We start from the raw sequence: 27,034 nt of genomic DNA, 5'->3' as shown, positions 1-27,034 counted from the left end.
CCGTCTTTTACTTTATATTGAATTATTAGCTGAAATCTAGTTCTGTAATAGCTTATATAGTAAATATATAACAGGGAGAACTCCCTTTTGTCTCCTGTCCTCTCCTTATATATAGCAAATTATTCTGACGAAAGGATCTGCATTTCCCTTGGTTCCAACCCAGAGATCTTGGTCTTGAATTCTGATTTCCCCCTCCTTCCCACTGTACTGAGTATAAGTGTACTGCATTTCCACAAGAGCGGGTGCCCCTACTCAAAGTTATTTTAAATAAGTATTTTTCACTGGAATGCTGAGGAAAATATTAGTACCCCAAAGAGCTATGTCTGTTTGCATAGATATTCTGTTTGACTTTTCCTGCTTGCTATGGTCAGACAATATGGAGGAATAAACCATACTGGAACTTGTGTTCAATGAGCACTCTAAACTTAGGTATTTTTTATTCAGATACATTTTTAATCTCTCTTCTGATGTCTGCACACAGAGAAATAGCCTGAACTGATGAAGAGAGAGCTTTATGCATATATTTTATCCAGTAATTAACATTAACATATACATATGAACACAGTGTGCCCATCATTTTCCTGACACTTCTGAATGGCGGTTGCAGTTGCGCAATGTATTAAGTAAGAACTTTCTTTTTCTTCCTTTTAGTTGTACAAAAAGCCAGATGTCCCACTTTATAAAAAAATCCGTTCTAGTAAGTAACTTTATTTATTATTATTATTTATTTATTTTATTTATTACTTAATATAGGGTGTCGTTATACATGTGCCTTACACTAAGCAGTGTAACTATGGAACGTTGACATGACTTCCACTCTTCCACCACCCTCTGTTCCACAAAGGACTGGCTGTCCATCTTCTTCTCAGCTTTCTGTCATTGGGGTGAAAGCATTTCAAATAGCTGTTTTAATCTGGAAAAATGATTTATTTTCCTTTTTTCTTTTTCCAGATGTCTATGTAGATGTTAAGCCTCTTTCTGGCTATGAGGCCACCACCTGCAATTGTAAGAAACCAGATGATAGCAATGGAAAGGGCTGTTTAGATGACTGTCTTAACAGGTAGGAAATGTGCTCACTAACGAGAATAGGGGAATTCCCCTTAACAGGCTTATCGCCATAAACTAATACTATTTGAAAGTTAAAGAGATGTGATGTGTGTGATCTGAAGCTCGTCAGTCTGAAATGATCCCAGTACAACGAAGTGTGGATATGGAAGCATATAGCATAGTTTCGTTTACTGGCTACCGCTTTAATAATAAGAGAGCATGCTATTTCTTTCCCCTCCTCAGACAGGAAAGCAGTCTATTGGGCTGTGCTTGAAGCTTTCAAAGACCCATTTTACTCTATGGACAATAGTAGAAGCCATTGTTTTGATGTTTCCTTTTGAAGAACTTTAGTTTGAGGGCAGGAAGGAATCTCTCAGTTGTTCAGAGGTCAGAGCTATGTTCGGAAAAGAGCAGTTGCTGATGGAGCTGGAAATGGATGACTCAGGAGGGAATGGAAGGTATGAAGAAAGAGCAGGACTCCCATGAGGAGGAGAGAAACAGAATGCAGTCATTATCACAAAGAGGAGAGCCAGGAAGAAACTATGAACTGAGACACATTATAGGGATTTTCGATTCCATTCATGACTACCAGAACAGTTCTCTGTGGGGAAGAGCATGACATTTCTTCAATCTTAGGGACTAGTAATAACATCTTAGACTAATTTGCCATTTTATTATGATTAAATCAACTTTGCTTATGAAAGTTCTTCAGATCTTGCATGCTAAGCACAGCTCTAGTCTTCATAATTTAGTTTACTGGAGAGGTTACATTTTTAAAAAATGATAATTTCATTAATTTCCCATTGTTCCTGAATCTAAACAACACCCTATCTCCCCAGTGTTCCTGTCCCTCAAAGCTCTTCTGCCATTCAGCAAAGTGGCATCAGAAAAAATGAGATTTTTCTAAGAATTTATTTAAATTTTCTAATCTTTTATCCCAGAAGGTATGAAAAGATCAGGTTTTCCTGTTCAGCATAACATGTCCCTCAAATGAAGCATCTGCAGTTTACTCATCCTCCTTGGAACATTGCCATAGAGTCCACTGCCCTTTCCAATTCAGGCCTGTATTACAGCATAACTGGAAGAATTAAAATGGAACACTGTACCAAAAATGTTGTTGTTCATCATCCCAGAAGCAGAGCCAATCCACAGGGGACTCTGAAAAAAACAGGTTGCACAAATGTAGAATAGATATCCAGAGATTAGTGTAAGAGATTTCTATACCTTTTACTAGCAATTAAACTGCGAGAGATATTGAGCCTGATTCTCTTCACCACGGTGTGACTTTGTTGAAATTGCAGAGCAGCTAAACTGACATAAAAGAGTGGAGAATCAGGACTGGAGACTGTTGAAATGCTATACATAAATTATGCCACATGCCCCTATAAGAAGCATAGTAACGGTAGAGCAGGGCAGGAAATGCTTTTCTGATCCTGGGAAGATTTTTCAAAATCTCAAAAAATTCATCCCCAATCAGGACTCAAAATTCAAATCTCAAAAATATTTACAAATTAATAGGAAAAAAATCATTTCAGATCAATCAAAATGTTTAATTTCAGTTTTGACCTTCTTATTTAAAAAGGACAATTGTATTATAATTAGTTTAACTTTTGAAACAAAAAGGCATTTTGAACCTATAGCCATAAGTTTTCATTTTGAAAATATTGAAATGAGACATTTCAACAATTTCTAAACTTGTTTCAAAAAAAATTTTGAACTGAGAAATTCACCGAAACCAATCCTTTCCCATGAAGAATTTCTGTTTTGACAAATTGCCATTTTACTACCAAAAAAAGCTGTCAAAAATTCCCAGTCAGCTCTAATTAGAGGGTTTTTTGGCTCTGCATCTTCACTTGGATGTGTAGACCGACAAATTTCCATGTGATAGACAGCTCATCGCATTGCTACTTCTGAGATAGGAACTGGGACTGAGATAGTATCAGTTTTGTGACAGAGGAAGGAAAGGGGATCCCATTGTCATCAGAGATTTGGGGAAAAGTGACACCTTTAAAAGGATTTACAGTGTGTTTTGCTTGAACAGCAGCTCTCCATGTATGTTTACCATCTTTCTTTAGCTTGTTTGTCTTTGATTTTAGAATGATCTTTGCTGAGTGTTCCCCTAACACTTGCCCTTGTGGTGAACAATGTTGTAACCAGAGGATTCAGAGGCATGAGTGGGTGCAGTGTCTGGAAAGATTCCGTGCTGAAGAAAAAGGATGGGGTATTCGCACTAAAGAGCCCCTGAAAGCAGGACAGTTTATCATCGAGTATTTGGGAGAAGTTGTTAGTGAACAAGAATTCAGGTAGAAACTTATCATTACTGTTTCAAATGGCAGACTCACTAAGTAGCTTTGAGAACATATTATCCCCTGTAGGGAATTAGTTACTAAGTATGAGGAGGGAAGGAAGGGGCAGTATTTTTCTGTCCACTAGCACCAGGTAGAACGCATAGAATTTATCATTTTAATCAATAAACTTTTCTTCAGTCAAGTTGAGAAAGGTTATTAGCCTCTGCAACATAGTGCCTGCAACATCTGTTCTGTAAATGCCCAATGCCACAAGTGAATATGAATTTGATACAGAAACAAGCTCTGTACAGGATTCCAATTGTACAAGACAATCAGCAAGCAGCATTGCTTAGGAAAATAAATGAGCCTTTACAGGCAAATATAGAGACAAAGAACAACAGGTGGGATGGTTAATACTTGTTGAAAGGAATAAATCCCTAGTCGTGTTAACTACATACCAACTACTGTCAGGGTTCAGTCAGAAGATAGATATAATGTTTACGTGAAGAGTGAGCTACTGACATGGCTGAACCCATTTCTGCACTGCTAAGGAGGAGTAGCTCTTACCCTAGGACATAGCCCAGGAAACTATCCAACCCCGGTGTGATGGGTTGGGTCACAAAAAACCCCTCAGGACTGCCACGTGATGTGCTGAGACTAGCTCTGAGCCCATTTTCCCTGGCACCTTGAGATTTCAGTACCCTGTCTTGTTGAGCCAGACATGCTAGCCTGCTGCAAACATAGGCGCCAACTCCGTTGGCATTCCAGAGCTGGAGCACCCATGGGGAAAGCTCCCCTCACCCGCCACCCCATCTCCTCCTCCTCCTCCTCCTCCCCTGAGCATGCTGTGTCCCCGCTCCTTCGCCTACCTCCAAGCGCTTCCCGCCCAGCCGCTGCCGAACAGATGTTTGGCAGTGTTAGCATGCTATGGGAGGGAGGGGAAGGAGTGGGAATGTGGCATGTTCAGGGGAAGAGGCAGGGTCAGGGCAGAGATTTGGGGAAGGAGTTAGAATAGGGGCAGGGAGGGGGCAGAGTTGGGGCAGGAACTTTGGGGAAGGGGTTGGAATAGGGGTGGGGCAGGGTTGGGAAGAGATGGGGCAGGGGCGGGGCTTCATAGGAGGGATGGAGTGGGGGCAGGCAGGGGGCAGAGGGGGATTGAGCACCCATGGGAAAGAGAGGAAGTCAGTGCCTATGGCTGCAAACACAGACCCAGGTCTGAACTACGTCCCCCAAAAGCTACAGACTTAACTGAAACAACAAAGTGCTGCTGTCTCTAGCACCCAGATATCCAATTCCCAGTGGGATCCAAACTCCAAATAAATCCGTTCTACTCTGTATAAAGCTTATACAGGGTAAACTCATAAATTGTTCTCCCTCTATAACACTGATAGAGAGAGATGCACCACTGTTTGCTCCCCCAGGTATTAATTACTTGCTCTGAGTTAATTAATAAGCAAAAAGTGATTTTATTAAATATAAAAAGTAGAATTTAAGTGGTTCTAAGTAATAACAGACAGACCAGAGTAAATTACCAAGCAAAATAAAACAAAAACACATAAGTCTAAGCCTAATACAGTAAGAAACTGATTACAGATGAAACCTGACCCTCAGAGATGTTCCAATAAGCTTCTTTCACAGACTCAACTCCTTTCTAGTCTGGGCCCAAGCCTTTCCCCAGTACATTCCTTGTTCCAGCTCAGGTTGTAGCTAGGGGATTTCTCATGATTGCAGCCCCCTTTCTTCTGTTCCACCCCCTTATATATCTTTGGCTCAAGGCGGGAATCCTTTGTCCCTCTCTGGGTTCCTGCCCATCTTTCTAAATGGAAAAGCACCAGGTTAAAGATGGATTCCAGTTCAGATGACATAATCACATGTCACTATAAGACTTAATTACCCACTTGCCAGCACACACACATACAGGAAGACTTACAAGTAAACAGAGCCATTTACAACCAATTGTCCTGGTTAATGGGAGCCATCAAGATTCCAAACCACTATTAATGGCCCACACTTTGCATAACTACAATAGGACCTCAGAGTTATATTTTATATTCCTAGTTTCAGATACAAGAATTATACATTCATACAATAGGATGAACACACTCAGTAGATCATAACCTTTGCAAAGATATGTTACATGGCATATCTAATGTAAAACATATTTCAGTTATGTCATATTTGCACTCATAAGTATATTTCTGTAAAGCATTATGGGGTGTAACGTCATACTCAGAAAACCAAGATGAAGAGAAGTGATAATTTTGGAGAATATATACCAATTGTTCATACGTGCACACAAACCAGACAGCCTTGTACTTGCACAGTCCACTGCCATGTGCATGTGACCAAAATGAAACCTGTACAATTAATTTGCATAACAAGAGGTAGCATGGTCTGGAGGGAACAGCTCCCAAATTCTAATCCCAGCTCTTTCAGTGACCTTGGTCAAATCACTGCCCTTGTCTGTGCTTCAGTTACCTTATCTGTAAAAACAGAGATGACAATGCTTATCCTCTATCTCTGGATGTAAATGCAAAGTGTTTCAGTTGTCTCTCTAAAGCCACCTCCCAGAGTTCCTGCACATTCTGTTTCCATATTAACTATGTGTGTGCTTTGCTTTGACAGTTGAAATCACAATAACTTTGCTGTGTTGCTTTCTAGGAACCGGATGATTGAACAGTACCATAATCACAGTGATCATTATTGCCTGAACTTAGACAGTGGGATGGTGATTGACAGCTATCGCATGGGCAATGAGGCTCGATTTATCAACCACAGCTGTAATCCTAACTGCGAGATGCAGAAATGGTAAGAAACAAATACTGTACATGCTGGAGCTCTGGCTATACCCGTGGTTAAAATGTAGATAGGATGAGCATCTTTCTTAGGCCTGGTCTACACTACGCGTTTAAACCAATTTTAGCAGCATTAAACTGATTTAACAGTGCACCAGTCCACACTACGAGGCCCTTTCTATCGATATAAAGGGCTCTTTAAATCGGTTTCTGTACTCCTCCCCAACGAGAGGAGTAGCGCTAAAATCGGTATTACCATATCGGATTAGGGTTAGTGTGGCCGCAAATCGATGGTATTGGCCTCCAGGCGGTATCCCACAGTGCACCATTGTGACGGCTCTGGACAGCAATCTGAACTCGGATGCAGTGGCCAGGTAAACAGGAAAAGCCCCGCAAACTTTTGAATTACATTTCCTGTTTGCCTAGCGTGGAGCTCTGATCAGCACAGGTGGCAATGCAGTCCCAAATCCAAAAAGAGCTCCAGCATGGACCGTATGGGAGATACTGGATCTGATCACTGTATGGGGAGACAAATCTGTTCTATCAGAGCTCCGTTACAGAAGACGAAATGCCAAAGCGTTTGAAAAAAATCTCCAGGCTACACAGTGCTGCATGACAAGCGTAACGGAAAGCCAAATAATCAAATGGTCGCTCATGGGGGGAAAGAGGGGTACTGAGGACTCCAGCTATCCCACAGTCCACAGCAGTCTCCGAAAACTATTTGCATTCTTGGCTGAGTTCCCAGTGCCTGTAGGTTCAAACACATTGTCCAGCGTGGTTCAGGGAATAGCTCGTCAATTTACTCCCTCCCCCCACCACGTGAAAGAAAAGGGAAAGAAATAGTTTCTTGACTTTTTTCAGTGTCACCCTATGTCAACTGAATGCTGCTGGTAGATGCGATGCTGTAGCAGTGAAGAGCAGTATCCGCTCCTCTCCCCTCCCTGGTGGCAGACGATACAATATGACTGATATCCTTCGTCACCATCAGCCCGTGAGTGCTCCTGGCTGGCCTCAGGTGAGGTCGGCCGGGGGCGCCTGGGTAAAAATAGGAATGATTCCTGGTCATTCCCAGTAGATGGTACAGAACGGCTGGTAATTGTCCTCATCATAGCAACTCGGGGCTGAGCGCCATCAGCCCCCTCCCTTTCCTGTGTAAAGGAAAGATTCTGTACTGCCTGGACTATCATAGCAGCGGGATGCTGGACTCCTCTCCTCTGCACCGCTTAATGTCCTGCCTGGACTGTCATAGCACCGGGAGGCTGCCTCCCCCTCATTTTATCTCACTAACAAGTCACTGTTTCTTATTCCTGCATTCTTTATAACTTCATGACACAAATGCGGGGACACTGCCATGGTAGCGCAGGAAGGTTGGGGGAGGAGGGAAGCAACGGGTAGGGTTGTTGCAGGGGCACCCCCCATGAGTGGCATGTAGCTCATCATTTCTGCGGGATCTGACATGGAGCAGCTGTGCTCTCTGATACACTGGTTCTCTAGCACACTTGCCCCATATTCTAGGCAGGACTGACTCTATTTTTAGAAACCGTAAAGGAGGGATTGACTTGGGGAGTCATTCCCAGTTTTGCCTTTGCGCCCCCGGCCGACCTCAGCCAGGGGCACCCATGATAGCAGCAGACAGTACAGAACGACAGATAACCGTCATCTTACTGCCAATTTAGAATAGCAGCAGACGGTACAGAACGACTGATAACAGTCTCTGCTATCATGCAAAAGCAAACGAATGCTGCTGTGTAGCGCTGCAGTAACGCGTCTGTTAGCAGCATCCAGTACACATTCAGTGACAGTAAAAAAAAAGTTGAACAGGCTCCATGGTTGCCGTGCTATGGCGTCTGCCAGGGCAATCCAGGGAAAAAGGGCGCGAAATGATTGTCTGCCGTTGTTTTCCCGGAGGAAGGAATGAGTGACGACATTTACCCAGAACCACCCGCGACAATGATTTTTGCCCCATCAGGCACTGGGATCTCAACCCAGAATTCCAAGAGGCGGGGGAGACTGCGGGGACTATGGGATAGCTACAGAATAGCTACCCACAGTGCAACGCTCCGGAAATCGACGCTTGCCTCGGACCATGGACGCACACCGCCGAATTAATGTGCTTAGTGTGGCCGCGTGCACTCGACTTTATACAATCTGTTTTATAAAACCGGTTTGTGTAAAATTGGAATAATCCCGTAGTGTAGACGTACCCTTAGAGAAGTTGGTCTCGAAATAGGGAAGAGGTGAGTTGGGCAGAGATTGAAACAACATCAAAATATTGACTAAGGATCTTGTATTGTGCAAGACTTGTACCATATTGCTGTCAGGTAAATGTCATCTCTGAGGCAGGCTGCTGTCCTGCATGGATCTAAATAGTCTGTTCTGGTATGGAAGCTCCTACATTATGTATGTCATATTGCTTCGATATTATAAATCATTAAGACTAGATGGTTCAATAAGATAAATCCATATGCTCTTCCCCTCTGACAGTTCAAATGTATTTGAGTTAGGATAATAGTAAAATAGTCAGAATTTACCACTATCTGTTACCACTATTGTCTACTTAGGAAAGACCCTAGTGTTAGGATAGCAGGAAATACAGCAGGTAGGGAGTGAGTGTATTAGCAGAGATTTGCAGGGGTGGCTTTACACTGGAATGTTGGGTGAGCTTAATATGATTTATAATAAGGATAGCATGGTGTGGAAGCTTGCCCTGCTTGTCTGTACCTAGTGTAGCTTTACCCAGTGCTAATTAGTTTTTCCTTTATATGAACAGGAAAACTCAACACAAAAACAATTATGGAAAGTAATAGAATTAATAGATATATTCAATGATAATGTGAGGTCAAGTGTTAGTTTCTGGTTCAGAATAAAGCCCTGAAAATAAGTGAATTTTGGTGCTGGGGTGCGATTCTTTAATTTGTGGTGCCTAATGTGATTTGTGATTATGTTCTTATGGACAAGCCTAATTTCGCTCCACCGCCAATTCTTTTAGCGACCACCTCCAGACTTTGCAATCCCTGCATGATTATAGAAGCCAGGACATTTTCATTGTATTTTCTTTACAGGTCTGTTAATGGTGTCTACCGGATTGGGCTGTACGCACTTAAGGACATGCCTGCTGGTACTGAACTGACTTACGACTACAATTTTCACTCATTTAATGTTGAAAAACAGGTGAGGCTCACACTGCTAAACCTAGATGAGTCTCACAAAAGATGAACGATTCTGTGCAGATTAGGGGTTATTAACAATGCCACACTGTGTTATATGTGAGTGAGCTGGTATTTGGTAATATTGACAGATTTTTCCATTGTTGTGATTTTATTAAAAAATAATTTATTCTCTTTACTTCAAAGCAACTCTGCAAGTGTGGTTTTGACAAATGCAGAGGAATAATTGGGGGCAAGAGTCAGCGAATGAATGGACTCTCAGGCAAAACCACCCAGCCTGTCACCACACACAGAAGGCCTGGACGATCGAAAGAGAAGAGAAAGTCAAAGCACAAACTAAAGAAGGGGGTGAGTACTGAAGCCAACTCTTCTCTCATAAACAGGTTACTGGGAAGTCAGTTTGTTTCAACCAGACCAAGGTGAAGCATATTTGTTACGTATGTGCATAGAAAACTGGAGAAACGATGTTCAGAGATTGTTGCTCAAATGAATTGTTGTACCATTTGTCCTTGGTTTCTCTCACCAGAATTATCTGTTTTACAGAGGGGCCACATTCCAGAGGAGAATAGTGAAAGTGTGAACACGCCAAACAGGCTAACCCCACAGCTTCAGATGAAGCCCATGTCCAACAGAGAAAGGTAATGAAGGATTTCAGTGTTGTTATTCTCCCCAGCAATGCAGGGTTGCTATAAAATCAAAATGAATCTTTTCTCCATTAAAAAAGGCATCACAGAATGTCCAGTTGAAGAAGAAGGGGTGCTGGGATCTGTGTTAAGTAGATTAAATATTAAGATCTGTTGTGGATCAGATAGGATCCATTGTCCTCAATCTGAAATTGTGGCATTAGTATTAGGATGGCCTTTCCAATCACTGTTTTGGAATGGGTCATTACTAGTGGGGTGGAGAATGCGCACACTTCATCAGTGATCACATTGTTCCTGGGTAATGTGTCACTATGTTACTGCTGGAATCAGGCACACCTGTTCAGTCCAGTGTGGAATGCCTCAGCCTGCTCTCTGCTGCTGTTCTGGCAGGAAATCCGCTCTTAGCGAAGCAGAACCAATCAACATGAAGTACTAGTTTGAGTGGAACCAACCACACAAAGGTTTTTCCTGTGCAACTAACAAAATTCATTGCATTAGCATGGCTGGCAATGAGTAGAACAGGGCAGGCAGCAGTTTGGCCTGATGCATTTATTAAGACCTCTTTAGAAAGGAAAATAGTAGAGAGAGAATGTGTAATGTTTTTTATGCAGCATATATTAAAAGTGGGGAGAGATGTGCCAGAAGAGCACGTTCAACACCTTAGCATTGCTCACCAATACAGTGGTGGAACTGTCAGGGCCCAGATTACCATCAGGATGAGGCTGTAAGGATCCATGGACTAGATCCTGGGTCTGAAGAGCCTGAGATAGCTGACATTCCCACAGTGCCACCAGGGGGCCATTGAGAGCCATGACCAGGGAGCACTGTGGAGACTAGATGCTGCAGTAAGTACCGCCCAAGGGACCCAGAGTGACAGTACCCTACCGCCCTCTGCCAAGTGCCCTATTTAACCCTGGAGGATGCCCCAGGAAGCTGTCTGACTTTGGGCCTGCTGCAATTCCACACCTTACCTCAGCTCCTGATCTCTGATCCCAGCATGGCTCTGACCCTGACCCTTGCCTACTGACTCCAGCTTGGTACTACCTCTGGTCTCGGGACTCAGACTCCAGCTTGGTTTTGACTCTGACTTCAGCCTGCTACTATCTCTGGTCTCTGACCCTGACCTGACGTTGATCCTGACTCATGCTTATTGAACCTGGCTCTAGTGATTCCTCCGACCCTTGCTCATGTCCCTGATGTGTGGACCCCAACCCAGCTGTGATCACTAGGCCAAACTGCCTGTGCCCTAGTCCCTTACAGTTTGTCCAGATCCACTTTAAACCACTTTAAACTCAGTCAACTACTTCCTCAGGCAGCCAGCATAAGTAACGCAGGGTGGCAGGCATGATGTGATGGCAGCTCTTAGACCTTTTGGGCAGTTAGTTGCTGTAATCTGCAGCAGCTGCAAGTGGTCCCTAGTAAATGAAAAGGAAAATAATGGCCCCTTGCTGGGAATATGTGTGTTTCTTTGGTAAATTTATCAGAGGGTAAATACCGGTAAGTACACAGCCTGTGCAAATTATGCTGCTGAAAATCAAAGCTGCATAATGTAAATAGCCTTCCTTTTCATGGAAAGAATGTGACTGAAAATAATGAAACCTACTTCACAACTTCCAAAGATAGCCCATCATGAGTGGGGACACAAAGGAAAAGAGACCCTCCTCATACTGATGCTCCCTACCCAGAAGCTAGAATTCTGTCTTTAAGGTAGTCCCTCCAAAAGAGACCCAGCTATCAGGATTCACAAAGCAAGATAATTGAGTGACTGATGCAGGACTCAAATAATAAAGAATTAAAGGAGGATAATATAATTAATGTCAATCATCATGGGTTTATGGAAAATAGATCCCATCAAATTAATCTCACACCTTTTTTTATGAGATTACAAGTTTGGTGTTAAATATAGTAGGGTTGATGTAATATACTTAGACTTTTGTAAGGCATTTAACTTGGTACCGCATGACATTTTGATTAAAAAATAGAAAGCTGTAAAATTAACATGGCACATATTAAATGGATTAAAAAACAGCTAAACTGATAGGTCTTAACATGTAATTGTTAACGGGGGCAGTCACTAAAAGGGTGTGTTTCTAGCAGGGTCCTGCAGCGGTCGGTTCTTGGTCCTATGCCATTTAATTTTTTTTTTAATGACCTGGAAAGAAACATGGTCATCATTGATAAAGTTTGCCGATGACACAAAAATTGGGGTAGTGCTAAATAATAAAGAGGACAGGACACTGATACAGATCAATCTAGATCATTTGGTAAGCTGGGTGCAAATAAGCAATATGTGGTCTAATATGGCTAAATGTAGATGTATACATCTAGGAACAAAGAGTGTAGGCCATACTTGTAGGATGAGAGATTCTATCAGTAACTCTGAAACAGATTTAGGGATTATCAGCTGAACATGACCTGTCACCAAAAGGGCTAAGTGATCTTTGGATACATAAATCTTGAGTAAAAGTGGAGAAGTTATTTTACCTCTAGTTTTGGCATTGGTGTGACTGCTCTGGAATACTGTGTCCAGTTCTGGTATCCAGAATTCAAGAAGAATATTAATAAAGTTGAGAGAGTTTAGAGAAGAGCCACAAGAATGATTAAAGGATTAGAAAACATATCTTCTAGTGATTGAGCTCCTTGAGTCTATCTGTTTAGTGTAACAAAAAGAAGATTAAGGGTCACCTTGATTGCAGTCTAAAAGTACCTACAAGGGGAACAAATATTTAATCATGAGCTCTTCAGTCTAGCAGAGACGGATATAATACTGTCCAATGGCTGGAAGTTGAAGCTAGACAAATTCAGACTGGAAATGAACTGTAAATTTTTAACACTGAGAGTAATCAACCATTGAAGCAACTTACCAAGGGCCATGGTGTATTCTCCATTGTCAATTTTTAAATTAAGAGCAGTTGTTTTTCTAAAAGATCTGCTCTAGGAATTAGTTTGGGGAAGTTCTCTGGCCTGCGTTATATAGGAGGTCAGACAAGTTGATCACAATGGTCCTTTCTGGCCTTAGAATCTATGGATCTATAACTGTGTTATCAGCAAACTGATATATTTAGGAATTATCTCTCAAAAAGGTATTACAGAGGTGACAGAACAGAAACTTGAGGGATGCAACATTTCAAACTCTTCATTGCTGGACATGCATTTACCTATCATTATCATTGTCACTAATAAGAACCACACTACTGGAGGGCAGTTCCAGACACACCGTCGTCACCACTTAGTTACCATTTCAATAACACATGATCAGCCAATTTCAAAAGTCACCAAGAAAACAAGACTTAGACTGTCATGAACCCATTTGAAACAAAGGGCTCCCATCAATACCTCCAAATTGAGTTCTGGCGTGCTGCATAATAGATGGCATGTGGTATCCCAACAGTACTTCCAAATAGATGGGGGAATATCTAAGCTGTTGTCTTCTTTCTTCTCCTTCCCATAGCCAACATTAAGACTGAGGTGATTTGAAAATGAATGTTTTTAATTTTTGCAGGAATTTTGTGCTAAAACGTCATGTTTTTCTGGTACGGAATTGGGAGAAGATTAGGCAAAAACAAGAGGAAGTGAAACATGTCAGTGACAACATCCATTCCGCATCATTATATAATCGCTGGAATGGAATCTGCCGCGATGACGGCAACATCAAATCTGGTGAGGCCTGCACAGTCTCCTGCTGTTACCTCTTTCTTCTGTGGGACCTAGTCAAATCACATTGGTGTGAAACTTTACAGATGGATAATTCAGATCAGTTCTCAGATCCAATAGAAAGTTGCTGCCAAGTCCAAATAGCTTTTCAAATACTGATCGGGGTGTTTATGTACAGATCTGTTTTCACTGTCACCCTAAGTGAGGAAGAAAATCCCTCTGTAGGCATATTATTTTAATATTATTTGTTATGAGGTTTTACACTTTCCTCTGAAGCATCTGGTATTTGCCTTTGCCATTGTCAGAGCTAGGGACTGGACTGGATAGACCACTGGTCTATTCAGTACAGAAATCCCTGTGTTCCTCTGCTGGATCCTGAAGGCTCACAGCTCCCACTGGAAATGCTATTGTTCGTTTGGAATTCCTGTCCCTTCTTCCCACAGGTGATTTTTCAGAGAAGGAGAAACCTGATGTGGACATTTTAGGGAATTGGCATAACAGCATAAATAATGCAGGGCAGGATTGGTCCTTAATGAGAAAAGAGCTGCTCAGCACCTGCAGCAGCAATCCACACTAACTTTGAGAGTTCTCATTATCCTCATAACAGTGAGCATCTCTGAGTTTAGGCCTTTGGGAAACAAGGTTTTCTGGCTTGCCATCTGTTATGGGGATGGGACATGACTGCCACAGGAAAGTTACAAGCCCCACTCCAAAATGCTGCTCCATTCAGAAGATCAAATACTGCCCTCAGTTATACCCCTGCAATCCCATTCCAGCATTTGGCTCCCCTCTGGCAGCTAAGTGAGAAATTGGGACCCACATGCCTTGGTTCACATTCCCTAGTTTGTTCTGGTTCCTTTTTTCCACTGTAGCAACACAACATAGCCATAAATCCAGCTTAGCTGGCTAGAGCAGCACAAAATAGCCAGAAAATACAAGTGAATCTGACCCTTTACTTTTAATTGTAACCCAAATCAGTGTCAGTGGTGTGGGAGAGGAGACAGCATCTGGTGTCATCTTAAGTATTCAATTTGAGAAGAGGACATTAGTTCCTCTTGAGGTAGAACTTCTATATAAAGGTTTGTATTTGTCCCTTCTTTCAGATGTCTTCATGACACAGTTCTCAGCCCTCCAAACCTCCCGTTCTGTGCGAACACGGCGCTTGGCTGCAGCTGAAGAGAACATTGAAGTGGCTCGTGCTGCACGCCTTGCACAAATCTTCAAGGAGATCTGTGATAGCATCATCTCCTACAAAGGTGAAGCAGACACTCTGCTATCAGCCTGCATTGAGACCTTATCACTCTTCAGAACACAGGGATGAGGGTCTTCAGAGCATATCGTATTAAAGAAGAATAAATTTATTTCATGACTTCAAACAACCCCTTCTCCATTCCCCCTTATCCTACCCCCAGCTCCACCCTCCATTTCCCACAATTTTTTCTCCTGCTACCACAGGTGGGGCTGTCCTACAAAAGTTATTTTGCATAGATTTAGCTCTATGATTCAGTGTGCAAGATGCTGCTGCAGTGTGAACTGATCTCCAATGCTGTACATGTGAAGAGTGCCCAATAGCCAATTCCTTAAAATACCCAACAATTCCTGTTTCCTGTGTCTGAGGGTGAAAAGGGGGCTCTCTTTAGACTGAGTTCACTGTTTACATCTCGTGTTTAATTCTGATATGGCAAAGCACTGTTCAACTCTGTGCTTCCTTTACAGACTCTTCCAGGCAGGCTCTCGCAGCTCCACTGCTGAACCTTCCTCCTAAGAAAAAGTAAGTTCTTGCTTCTCAAATCAGTCTGTAATTTTATTCTAACAGGTTTGTGCATCTTTGAAGGGTTGGTGAAAATAACACTATAGATTCCCTCCTCTTTTAGAAATGCAGATTACTATGAGAAGATCTCTGACCCCTTGGACCTTGCCACCATTGAGAAGCAGATCTTGACTGGGTATTATAAAACGGTGGAAGCTTTTGATGGGGACATGCTGAAGGTCTTCCGGAATGCTGAGGTGAGGTTGCCAAGGCATAAAGCTACTGCACAGGCAATGTGGATGTGACCTGAATTAATGGTCATGGCAACAGAGATTCTTGCAACAGAGAGAGAGATTCAGATAACTGTCCTCTGACAAGCTAAGTGAGAGCAGAGAGATGATACTAGTAACTGGTTCACTTCAGCCTGATCTCTCAACTTGCTCCAGCTATATGGTGCCAACAAAGTAAAGACTTGTGAATAGTGTGCATCTTTCCAGCCTGAAGAGACCAGGGTACTTCTCAAAGGAACTAAATTGTATTTCAGGGTCATACAGGGATAGCCAGGACACACGCACTTGCCTCTAAGACATATGGGGCAGGCCCCAGAGATACACAACAGCTGGCCAGGTAGGGACATCTGACCCATAAACATGGCAGTGGGTAGAGTGAACACACCTACCCAGAGGTACATGAGGCACGCAGAGCAGGTCATCTCCCAAGGATGCACACTGAAGCGGGCAGAGTGGATGAATGTGCCCAAAGTAGGGGATGTTCAGAAGATTGAGTTGCTTCTTTTGTTTGTATTCAGAAATATTATGGCAGGAAGTCTCCGATTGGACGTGACGTGTGCCGACTACGGAAGGCATATTACAATGCTCGCCATGAGGCTTCTGCCCAGATCGACGAAATTGTGGGGGAGACAGCAAGCGAAGCCGACAGCAGTGAGACGTCCATCTGTGAGAAGGAGAATGGGCATGAGAAAGATGAGGATGTAATCCGCTGCATCTGTGGCCTTTACAAAGATGAAGGACTCATGATCCAGTGTGACAAGTGCATGGTAAGGGGAAACAAAAGGGAGTGGGAGTGCCCAGCTCCACCTTCCGCATAGTGAATAGTTCCTATACCCACAGCTTCCACACAGCTGATAGGGCAGACTCCCCCTTCTAGATCTCCCTTTTCTCCCCAAAGAGAACTTAGCACCGCTTTTTCCACACAGGAAATGCAAATAAATCACTAGGGATAGGAGCTAACACTCATGAAAAAGCCAGCAATACCTTTATATAGAGAAGTCAAAACTTCAGCAATGATGAATAAAAGCCAACAGCATACGGATCTTATTGTCTTTCATCTGACAATATATGAAATATTTCACAGGAAGCCCTGCATTTCCTTTTGGTTGCTTGTTCTTATGCTCTCTTAATCTGTCTCATGAGGAGGTGTGTTTTATTTACAAATTATAACCCATGTCTTCCTAATCGGGATTTCTTTTTAGGTTTGGCAGCACTGCGATTGCATGGGTGTGAATTCTGATGTTGAACACTACTTGTGTGAACAGTGTGACCCTCGATCTGTGGACAGGGTAAACTATTTTCAGTTGCTTTTGCTCTGATGTAACAATCATAAACTGTAATACTTCTTGCATTTATATTATTGCATGTGCCAGTTAGTCAGAGTGTAACTAATCTATGGAATTAGTGAAGAATGAATTCTTATTGCTCTCAGCTTTGTGCTGGCCTGCAAGTAGTGTGGGATCAGTTCACAGTTCTCTCTCTTGGGCTAGCAAAGGTAGAAAGCAAGCTTCTGAAGCAACCCATGCCAGATTTTAGCAGCTGCAACATTAATCAAGTTGGCAGCAAATTAGTAGTCAGAATCCTACATCTCCTATCCCAGGAAAAGAGAAACTGCACAGAAGCATTTCCCCTCTTTCCAAGGCAGAAGAGTCTGGTTAGGCCAGTATAGAATTATGAGGCCCAGAGCTTTTGACAGCTCACACATGACAGAAAATGCGCATCTGAGGTTCTCCAGCTTTACATTACAATCTTCTTGAGTCCTCTTTAATTCTGTTAAATATTAATTCTTATTCTGTGTCCAGCTCTATTGAGCATTTCCAAAAGGGCAGCATATATGGTTGGCCTCTGCCCCAGTGCTGGAAAGATTGTAAATGATGTAATGAAAGGGTCACCCCAGCTCACCAGTCCATTTCTTTCTTTTGCCAGGAGGTCCCCATGATTCCTCGTCCCCATTATGCCCAGCCTGGCTGTGTTTATTTCATCTGTCTGTTACGGGATGACCTGTTGCTGCGCCAAGGTGTGTGCATTCTCTGGTGACTGCTGTGATTTCCATCAGAAAGGGAGATACAAAGAGCTCTCTGGTTTGACCTTGATTCAAGCACATGCATCTTTCATATGAATATGAAATTGTGCTCTTAGCTATTATGCAGGTGACACAAAGTGAGGAGGTTGAGATGATACATATTGATTGATGGGTAGGCATTATGTTTCTTTAGCAGAGGCACAGGCTTCCTTCTGACCAAAGAGAGAAAGCTGAGACAGCTGCTGGGAATTAACAGGAAAGAGCAAGTCAAAGAAGGAAGGCATGGGCTTCAGCCGCACTTTGGTACCAAGCTGAATAGATCATAGGATCATACAAGCTGGACGTGGAAAAGACCTATTAGATCATCCATCCCCTCCTCTGCTCCTCACAGCGTATACTTCTAGTCATTGTTTCAAAGCTCCAAGCCCTGTAGGAGTCAGCTCTCGTAGAGGTCTCTGTCAGGAGACTTTTCGTGATATTGAACCTGAATTTTTCTTTTTCTTAATTTCATCCCACAGATACAGACAAGGTTAGAAAGAGATTCATACAGTATAAAAAGAACTGATCAAGATTGAGTTAAACCAGTTGGTATGTTTATTAAGGGGTGTGGGGGGATGGGAGACTTTTCAGGAGAGGAGAGAGTAACTAAAAATGAGACCAGGAGCAGTGCCTTCTCCATCTTTTGTGTGGGACTCTAGGATGCTCATTTCCTCAACCTTTCTTAGAATCCTTCTGCGGCAACCATCTTGGCCACATCAAAGACATTTGGTTTCCTCTTTATGTTTTGGTTTCTGTCATTGGGTTGCTGACTGGGGGGATGTTGGGCTTCTAGGTTTGTTCCTTCTCTTTCGTCTAATTCCTCTGTTTCAGCTAGGTTTTTTTGTTGTTGTTGTTGTTTTGTTTGGTTTTTTTGAGACACCCAAAGTATTATTAATGTACTGAGGTCAATTTTGAACCACCCATTCAATACAGACCTGTCAGAATAACAGGGCAGCGCAGATTTTCCAACATACAGAGCTAGGAAACTGCAATTGGAGTTGTACTCTGTAGAATAAACAGGAACTTCCATACCGTAAATTCACCAGTGGCCTGAGATTTGCACAGCTCTTGGGACACCTCAGGGAGCAGGAACAGTGGCACAGAGGCACTCTCACAGCTGCAAACTGCCTTTCAGGGCCAAGGGGGAGTTATTCCTGTTTCACCTATGAGTAATTTTTTAGTAAATTTCCAAATGAAAATATGCTTAGAATTTAGTCATCTGAGCCCTGGCTTTGCAAACAGGCTCTCCCTGTGTCCAGCGGTCAATGATGAAATGCATTTGAGCCACAACTCTCCCCCTCACCGATCTGGCCATGTTTCTACTTCAGGATGCTCTAAAAGGTGAGAGTCATGTACAGTGGATGCTGGAGTTGTTCTGCTGTCTCCCTGTGGGTGGCAGAGGGGTCTAAAGTTGCTTCTCTGTTTTTAAAAACTGAAACTTTATTCATTTAATAAGTCAAAGATTTTAAAAATACTGATTTGCTTCCTGGTGTTCGGCTGAGTGGCCAGCAGTCTATCTCAGCATGGAAGATATGCCTTACAGCCCTTTTAATAGGAAAAGGAAGTGTTCCCTGAAGAAAAGCCCTTAACTCCGTGTGCCAAAGGGTTTAAAGAGAGGCCTATGGCAGCAGGGCACGTGTTAAGGCTAAATAGGAAAAAAGAGCTTTCATTTTTATGTCTATCATTTCTTGACATATTGCAGTATATATATCTCAGTTACTTTGGTGTTGGGCAGCAGTGTAAATCCCTGAAATAGATTTGAGGGGAAGAGTCTCAGAGCTCCTTTTTAATATGTGCAAATTTGACAAATGATCTATTTAACTTTTTTTTTTTTTCAACTTTAATCCAAAAATTGACTGAAAAGGCCCAGGAATCATGAGACCTTTCAGGTCTTCATGGAACTTGATTTCTGAAGACTGCAGCCCCGGTGGCCTGGCATCTCTTGTGTGAAGTTTTGGAAGTAACCAAGGCACAAACTGAACCTACTCTGAACTGAAGTGGGAGAAGTTAGTTGAAAAGGCTATTTTTTTTCCCCTTCCCAGATGATATCAGTCTGTGAGGAAAATACAAATAGATAGTGGGTTTTGCAAACAAACACCAGTTTCTGTCTGCATGTAAAAAGGACTCAGCTTCGCAGGGCCCTACACAGAACTACTAACTGTCTTGGGCTGAAGAACTTGCTGTCCTGGGGCCTTCACAGCTTTTCATTCATTGTGAATGGATTCAAATATAGTTGGAAATATCTTAAAATATTGCACATTAAATCCTGTGGCATTTTAAATGACACTGTACATTTCTCTAGCATTCTCGCTTGCTCTGAGTTCTGGGCCACACTCACTTCCCTGCTATTTCTTCCTTTCATTGGTAAAGAACAAGCAGAAGTTCATGGAATTGTCCCATGATTACACTGAGCAAAGAGTCACAATTCTGAAGAATGATCTCTTTGCTCGGCCCTCTTTAATCTATTTCCTCTGAGCTGCATGTATCTCTCAGGAGCTTTACTCCTGTTAGAGTTCTGTGAGAGTAGTCAGAGGTTTAGTGCTTTTTTGATCAATGATCTTCTTTCCCATCAATGACTTGTTCTCTGGCTAGCCTGGAGAACAGTACAGTTACGATTACAAATTTGAATAACATGTTTTACTAGCCAAATCCTCTTTTGCTGTCAGTCCTAACCCCTTTGATAATTTATTTTTATTTTCTCATATGTTGTAGACAACAGGGAGGAATTCTTTATTAGACCTTATCCTAACAGATGATGAAGAACTGATAACTGAGCTAATAATTAATAGTAGCTTGGGTGCACATGACTTTGACTTCTTTGCATGTATAATGTGCAAGCAGAATAAAATGCACAAGTTATTTATATATATATATTCACTTGGTGCTTTAATAGGGCGAATTTCACAAAGCTGAAAACAATTATGAGCTCAATCAGCTGAGAGGAAGAATTTAATCAGAAAACTGTGATTGATAATTGGGAATCATTTAAGAATTCCTTACTAGCCACAATTGAGGAATAGGGCTGTGCTGGTTACATAAGAACGGCCGTACCAGGTCAGACCAAAGGTCCATCTTGTCCAGTATCCAGTGGCCCTAAAAGGCAATGATCAAGTGATCTCTCTCCTGCCATCCATCTCCACCCTCTGACAAACAGAGGCTAGGGACACCATTCCTTACCTAACCTGGCTAATAGCCATTTATGGACTTAACCACCATGAATTTATCCAGTTCTCTTTTAAACACTGTTATAGTCCTAGCCTGCACAACTTCCTCAGGTAAGGAGTTCCACAAGTTGACTGTGTGCTGCATGAAGAACTTCCTTTTATTTGTTTTAAACCCAGTGCGTGCGTGCGTGCTTCACCAGAAGAGAACGAAGTAAAGAAAGCCATCAACCAGCTGTCAAGTGGCAAAGCCCCAGGGTCAGATGCCATACCAGTAGTGGTGTACAAAGTCGGTGGACCTGTGCTGCTATGGAAACTCACTGAGCTGTTTCAGTCCTTCTGGAAGCAGGGATCCATTTCACAGGAATTTAGAGACGCGTCCATCGTGCACCTCTATAAGAGGAAGGGCAATCGCCAGGTATGCGACAATCACCGTGGAATCTCGCTGCTCTCTACAATGCGGAAAGTTCTTGCACGGGTTCTGTTGAAACGATTGATCACTCACCTGGAGCAGGGCTTACTACCAGAATCACAGTGCGGCTTTCGCAAGGGACGTGGGACTATTGACATGTTCTTCGCTGCGCGTCAGCGACAGGAGAAATGTCAAGAACAGAATCGTGAACTCTACATAACTTTTGTGGACCTCACGAAAGCGTTTGACTCTGTCAGTCGCCAGGGCCTGTGGAGGATCATGTCGAAATTCAGCTGTCCAGACAGATTCATATGAATGGTACGTCAGTTTCATCACGGTATGATGGCCCATGTCCTGGATGACGGTGAAACATCTGAGGCCTTCCCAGTCACCAACGGTGTCAAGCAAGGGTGTGTTTTAGCACCCACTTTGTTAAGCATGATATTCTCTGCCACTCTGACTGATGCCTTTCAACACTGCACTGAAGAAGTAGGCCTGAAGTACAGAACTGACGGGAAACTATTCAATCTGAGACGAACTGAGGCAAGGTGAAGGAAACTGTACTTCGAGACTTTCTCTTTGCCGATGATTGTGCTCTGAATGCTAGTACAGAGCCAGAAATGCAAGCCAGTATGGACAAGTTTTCATCTGCATGCAACAACTTCGGTCTCACCATTAACATCAAGAAGACTGAGGTCATGCACCAGCCAGCTCCCCACGCTCCGTACTCAGAACTGTCCATCACTGTAAATGGACAGAGACTTCAGGCAGTGGACCACTTCACGTACCTGGGCAGTACCCTTTCCCGAACAGTGTCAATCGATGATGAAGTAAACTGCCAAATTGCTAAAGCCAACTCTGCATTTGGCCGATTGCACTGCAACGTCTGGGAACGTCGAGGGATCAGCCTACCAACGAAGCTGAAAGTCTACCGAGCAGTAGTGCTTCCAACTCTGCTGTATGCCTGCGAGACGTGGACTGTCTATCGGAGTCATGCACAAAGGCTCAATCACTTCCACATTTCCTGTCTGCAAAAGCTTCTAAAAATCAGATGGCAGGACAAAGTGCCCAATACTGAAGTCCTTACCAGAGCCAGTCTGCCGTCAGTTCACAAACTGCTGATGGGAGCCCAGACCAGATGGGCCGGACATGTCGTGAGAATGTCAAACGAGTGCATTCCTAAACAGCTCTTCTATGGAGAACTCACCCAGGGAAAGTGCTCCCATGGAGGACAATAGAAGCGGTTCAAGGACACACTGAAGACTTCTCTGAAGTCACTCGAGATCAACACTGCCACATGGGAAACCCTCGCACTGAACCGTCCAGCATGGCGCAGCCTCATTCACACAGGCAGTAATATCTCTGAGGCGAGGCGTACTGCTGAGGCTGAAAGAAAGCGTGAGTTACGCAAGTCCAGGGCTGCCCGACATGTGACATCATTGACAGTGCCATCACATGTCTGCCCGACGTGTGACAGGACGTTCCACGCCTGAATCGGACTGATCAGTCATCTTCGGACGCACAGAGCCCGGTCATCGAACAAATGAGTTGTTGAGGTCTTCATCGACCACGATGGACGAACATCATCATCATATATATAAAAATAAAACAAAATTGGAAGAAAGGGGAAATTCATTGTAATGAAAATAAATCAGAAGTTCGGAACTGTAGAAAATTGATAAGGGAAGCAAAGGGACACAGAGAGAAATCTATGGCCAGCAGAGTTAAGGATGATGAGAAGGGTTTTTTTTAATATATAGGAACAAAAAGAATACTGACAAAGGTATTGGTCTATTACTAGATAGAAATGGTAGAATCATCACTAATAATGCAAAAAGTGCAGAAGTTTTCAATAAATATTTCTGTTCTGTATTTGGGGAAAAAACATGATATAGTCTTATCATGTGGTGCTAGCACATCATCATCAAACAGAAGCTACTGCAGTTATACATTTTAAAATCAGCAGGTCCAGATAACTTGCATCCAAGTATTTTAACAGAGCTGGCTGAGGAGCTCACTGGAACATTAATGTTGATTTTTCAATAAGCCTTGGAGCATGAGGAAAGTTCCAGAAGACTAGATAAAAGCTAATGCTGTATCTGTTTTTAAAAAGGATAAACGGGATGACCCAGGTAATTATAGGCCCATCACCCTGACATCAATCCCTGGCAAGACGGTAAAGTGCCTGATACAGGGCGCAATTAAAAAATAATTTAAAGAGAATAATGGAAATCATCATGAGTGTATGGAAAATAGATTCTGTCAAACTAACTTGATATCTTTTTGATAAGTTTACACATTTAGTTGATAAATGATAGCGTTGACATAATATACTTAGACTTCTGTAAGGCATTTGAGTTGGTACCACATAACATTTTGATTAAAAAACTAGAATATAAAATTAACATGGTGCACATTAAGTGGATTAAAAACTGACTAACCAATAAGTCTCAAAATATAATTTTAAACAGGGAATCTTCATCAGTCACGTGTTTCCAGTAGGATTCTGCAAGGATTTGTTCTTGGCCCTATGCTTTTATCAATGGCTTGGTAGAAAACATAAAATCCTCACTATAAAGTTTGCAGATAACATCAAAATTGGGGGAGTTGTAAATAATAAAGAGGACAGGTTGCTGATTCAGAGCACCATGTATCTCTTGGTAAACTGGGTGCCAGACAAAATATGTGTTTTAATACTGCTAAATGTGTACATCTAGGAACGAAAAAGGTAGGCCATACTTACAGGATGGGGGACTCTGTCCTTGGAAGCAGTGACTGAAAAAGATTTGGGGGTCATGATGGGTAATCAGCTGAACATGATCTCCCAGTACGACACTATGACCAAAAAGGCTAATATGATCCTTGGAAAAATAAATCAGGGAATCTCGAGTAGGACTGGAAAGGTTATTTTACCTCTGTATTTGGCATTGGTGTGACCATTGCTGGAGTACTGTGTCCATTCCTTGTGCCCATAATTCAAGAAGGATGTTAATAAATTAGAGAGGGTTCAGAGAAGAGCCATAAGAATGATTAAAGGATTAGAAAACCTGCCTTACAGTGAGAGATTCAAGGAGCTCAGTCTGTTTAGTTTAACAAAAAGATAATTAAGGGGTGACCTGAGTAAAGTCTGTAAGTATCTACATGGAAAACAAATAGGCTCTTCAGTCTAGCAGAAAAAAGTATGACATGATCGAATGGCTGGAAGTTGAAACTAGACAATTTCAGACTGGGTGTAAGGATAACTGTTTGACAGTGAGGGTAATTAACCATTAGAACCATTTACCAAGGGTCATGGTTGATTCTTTATCACTCACAATTTTGAAATCAAGAGTGGATGTTTTTCTAAAAGATATACTCTACGAATTACTTTGGGCAAGTTCTATGCTTGTGTTATACAAGAGGTCAAACCACTTCTGGCCTTGGAATCAATGAATCTGTATCATCATTTCTGGCTGGGGACATAAAATTCACGTTATGTTTCATTCTCTGCTAGTAGAATGTGTCATGAAGGAAACCAAGGCAATCTGACCCTTGTTCACTTGCTCTGCATTACTTGTATTTTACTCTTCCAGGGTTAAATATGGGGCAGCTTTGTCATGTTATTGTTTTAACTAAACCTGCCTCTTCTTTGTTTTTTGGCCGCTGTGTCACACGAGATGTTCTTTACAGGATGTGTCTCTTGTGCCTATTGCCAGGTGACTGCGTATATCTGATGAGAGACAGCCGAAGAACTCCAGATGGGCACCCTGTCCGGCAATCCTACCGGCTGCTATCACACATTAACAGGGAGAAACTTGATATCTTCCGCATAGAAAAACTTTGGAAAAATGAAAAGTATGTTCAAGGCACTTTCTGCACTCAAGACATTTTGGGTATCTGCCAAAAATAGAATAACTTGCAATAGTCTTCTTTAAATAGTGTAAAGAAAAGGTGGTTTTTTTATGACACAAGATCTAGAGATCAGACTGGAATTGGTATTTGCTGAAGGGGTAAACAAGAAAACACAGGGCACATTGATGTGACCTTGTCTGTGGTCATAACCAATGCTAAAAGGGCAATATAGATAACTCAAAAAGCGTGGTGAATGTAGGGCATGAAGTGAAGTCAAAACCACAGCTCAAGGGAAATTGTCTCTCACACCTTTTAACAGAGAGGAGCGGTTTGCGTTTGGTCATCATTATTTCCGTCCACATGAAACCCACCACTCGCCTTCCCGAAGATTTTATCACAATGAGCTGTTCCGGGTGCCACTGTATGAGATTATCCCCTTAGAGGCTGTGGTGGGGACTTGCTGTGTGCTGGACCTCTACACCTACTGTAAAGGTAAGCAGGCTTTACTCGGTGAGAAAATAAACACTTACAGTAGAGAATGCTCCCTTCTTCCTCTTTAACCCTTCACATCAGCTCTCCTCAGCCCCACCTCCTTGCATTTTCCTTCTCATTAGTTTTTTTTATATATTGTACATGTGGATGGGTGCGTAGTGGGATTAGAGCAAGGAAGTTTCTTTCTTAAATTTAATTAAAGATTCCCCTGTTTGTTATGAATCTGAATTGAATAGAACAAGAGTAGCTGGGACTTCAGTGTAAGTGCTCACAATAAATCGCTATACCATAGTGTATGCTGTTTGTTCTTGTCCTGGAATGCTATATGTACTTTGGTTTTTGCTGTAACTGCAGGGAGGCCAAAAGGAGTGAAGGAGCCGGATGTGTATATCTGTGATTACCGCCTTGATAAATCAGCCCACCTCTTCTATAAAATCCACCGGAATCGCTATCCTGCCTGCACCAAGCCGTATGCCTTTGACCACTTCCCCAAGAAACTCACACCCAAGAGAGACTTCTCAGTAAGTGTTTCTTCTAATGACCTTTCAGTTTCTTAATGTAAGACAGAACACAGTCTTGGAAAACTCTTGCCTCCCTGCTTCCGAATGAAGCCTGGTAAACCAAGGAGAACTGACATGTTAACACTACACTCAGACGGGATAGAAAGTTGATCAGAAAATAATCTGAAAAGAAAATTGATTGCAGTCAGACCATTGCCAATTCTCAGGAAAATGCACTTAGAATGAATGGAGATGTGTACGGCCGAAAACATCCTGGTTTCCAACAGAAACCCCAGTGCTGCTTTCACCAAGGACATTCCTGGCTGGAGAAAACTTGAACCCTGACTCAAGCAACAATTCAGCAGTTGCAGCACATTTTCATATTTCAGTGAACTTCACAGAAAATAGCCCCACAGTGACCCTGTCTGTGCTGGCTTTGTACTCCTGGGCATTAATATTAATAGTAACACTATTAACATTAATTTATTTAGAGACTTGCTCCCTGTCCCAAGCTGCTTACAGTGTAAGCGCATCTCACATTCTGTGTCTAACTATCCCAAGTCCGGGCTCTGCTAAAAGTTGTTTTGAGCAGCCAACCCTAAACAACAGTTCTCAATAGAACAGGAGCAATTTCAAATTTTTTATCTCAGCTCCATCAAATTGCATATCATTGACCTTCAGCACTGAAAATGACATGTCTGTTATCAAGAAGAGAACTCCAGATAGGCTACCAGACCATGAAGTGCAGTGCCCCTCTCTATCTCAAGCATTGATACCTTCACATTTCCCTATCTCTCTCATTCACCACCCCATACCCTGGAAGTACGAGCTGCTTCCTGTACACACCCTTTCCCCTAGCAGTGTCAGCAGCTTAGTCCCCAAGCTCAGAAGCACCTAACTTGGCAGAGCTTTCAGAGCTGAGCTTGTTTCTCCTCCTCAGG

The 27,034-nt window shown here is 42.5% G+C and overlaps 1 protein-coding gene across 7 annotated transcripts in view; it reads left to right on the top strand.

Moving 5' to 3' along the window:
* ASH1L (ASH1 like histone lysine methyltransferase) overlaps positions 1 to 27,034 on the top strand; it is a 170,435-nt gene that overhangs the window by 137,303 nt on the left and 6,098 nt on the right. For 4 of the 7 annotated variants that reach the window (XM_050930024.1, XM_050930030.1, XM_050930029.1 and 1 more), the window contains 17 exons: positions 652 to 697; positions 952 to 1,060; positions 3,144 to 3,350; positions 5,997 to 6,143; positions 9,193 to 9,301; positions 9,484 to 9,645; positions 9,841 to 9,935; positions 13,444 to 13,601; positions 14,699 to 14,851; positions 15,312 to 15,366; positions 15,470 to 15,602; positions 16,154 to 16,402; positions 16,838 to 16,924; positions 17,562 to 17,652; positions 24,966 to 25,104; positions 25,421 to 25,593; positions 25,948 to 26,114. In XM_050930024.1, coding sequence (XP_050785981.1) covers positions 652 to 697; positions 952 to 1,060; positions 3,144 to 3,350; positions 5,997 to 6,143; positions 9,193 to 9,301; positions 9,484 to 9,645; positions 9,841 to 9,935; positions 13,444 to 13,601; positions 14,699 to 14,851; positions 15,312 to 15,366; positions 15,470 to 15,602; positions 16,154 to 16,402; positions 16,838 to 16,924; positions 17,562 to 17,652; positions 24,966 to 25,104; positions 25,421 to 25,593; positions 25,948 to 26,114 — 2,280 coding nt within the window. Of the gene's footprint in view, positions 1 to 651; positions 698 to 951; positions 1,061 to 3,143; positions 3,351 to 5,996; positions 6,144 to 9,192; positions 9,302 to 9,483; positions 9,646 to 9,840; positions 9,936 to 13,443; positions 13,602 to 14,698; positions 14,852 to 15,311; positions 15,367 to 15,469; positions 15,603 to 16,153; positions 16,403 to 16,837; positions 16,925 to 17,561; positions 17,653 to 17,851; positions 18,900 to 18,939; positions 19,099 to 24,939; positions 25,105 to 25,420; positions 25,594 to 25,947; positions 26,115 to 27,034 lie in introns of those variants that run through there. The other 3 variants (XM_050930026.1, XM_050930027.1, XM_050930028.1) reach the window with 3 other exon arrangements.

Source organism: Gopherus flavomarginatus, chromosome 20 (genome assembly GCF_025201925.1).
Source record: "Gopherus flavomarginatus isolate rGopFla2 chromosome 20, rGopFla2.mat.asm, whole genome shotgun sequence".
NCBI lineage: Eukaryota > Metazoa > Chordata > Testudines > Testudinidae > Gopherus > Gopherus flavomarginatus.
The sequence above is the reverse complement of the archived record's forward strand: the minus strand, read 5'-3'. Positions and strand labels throughout refer to the sequence as shown.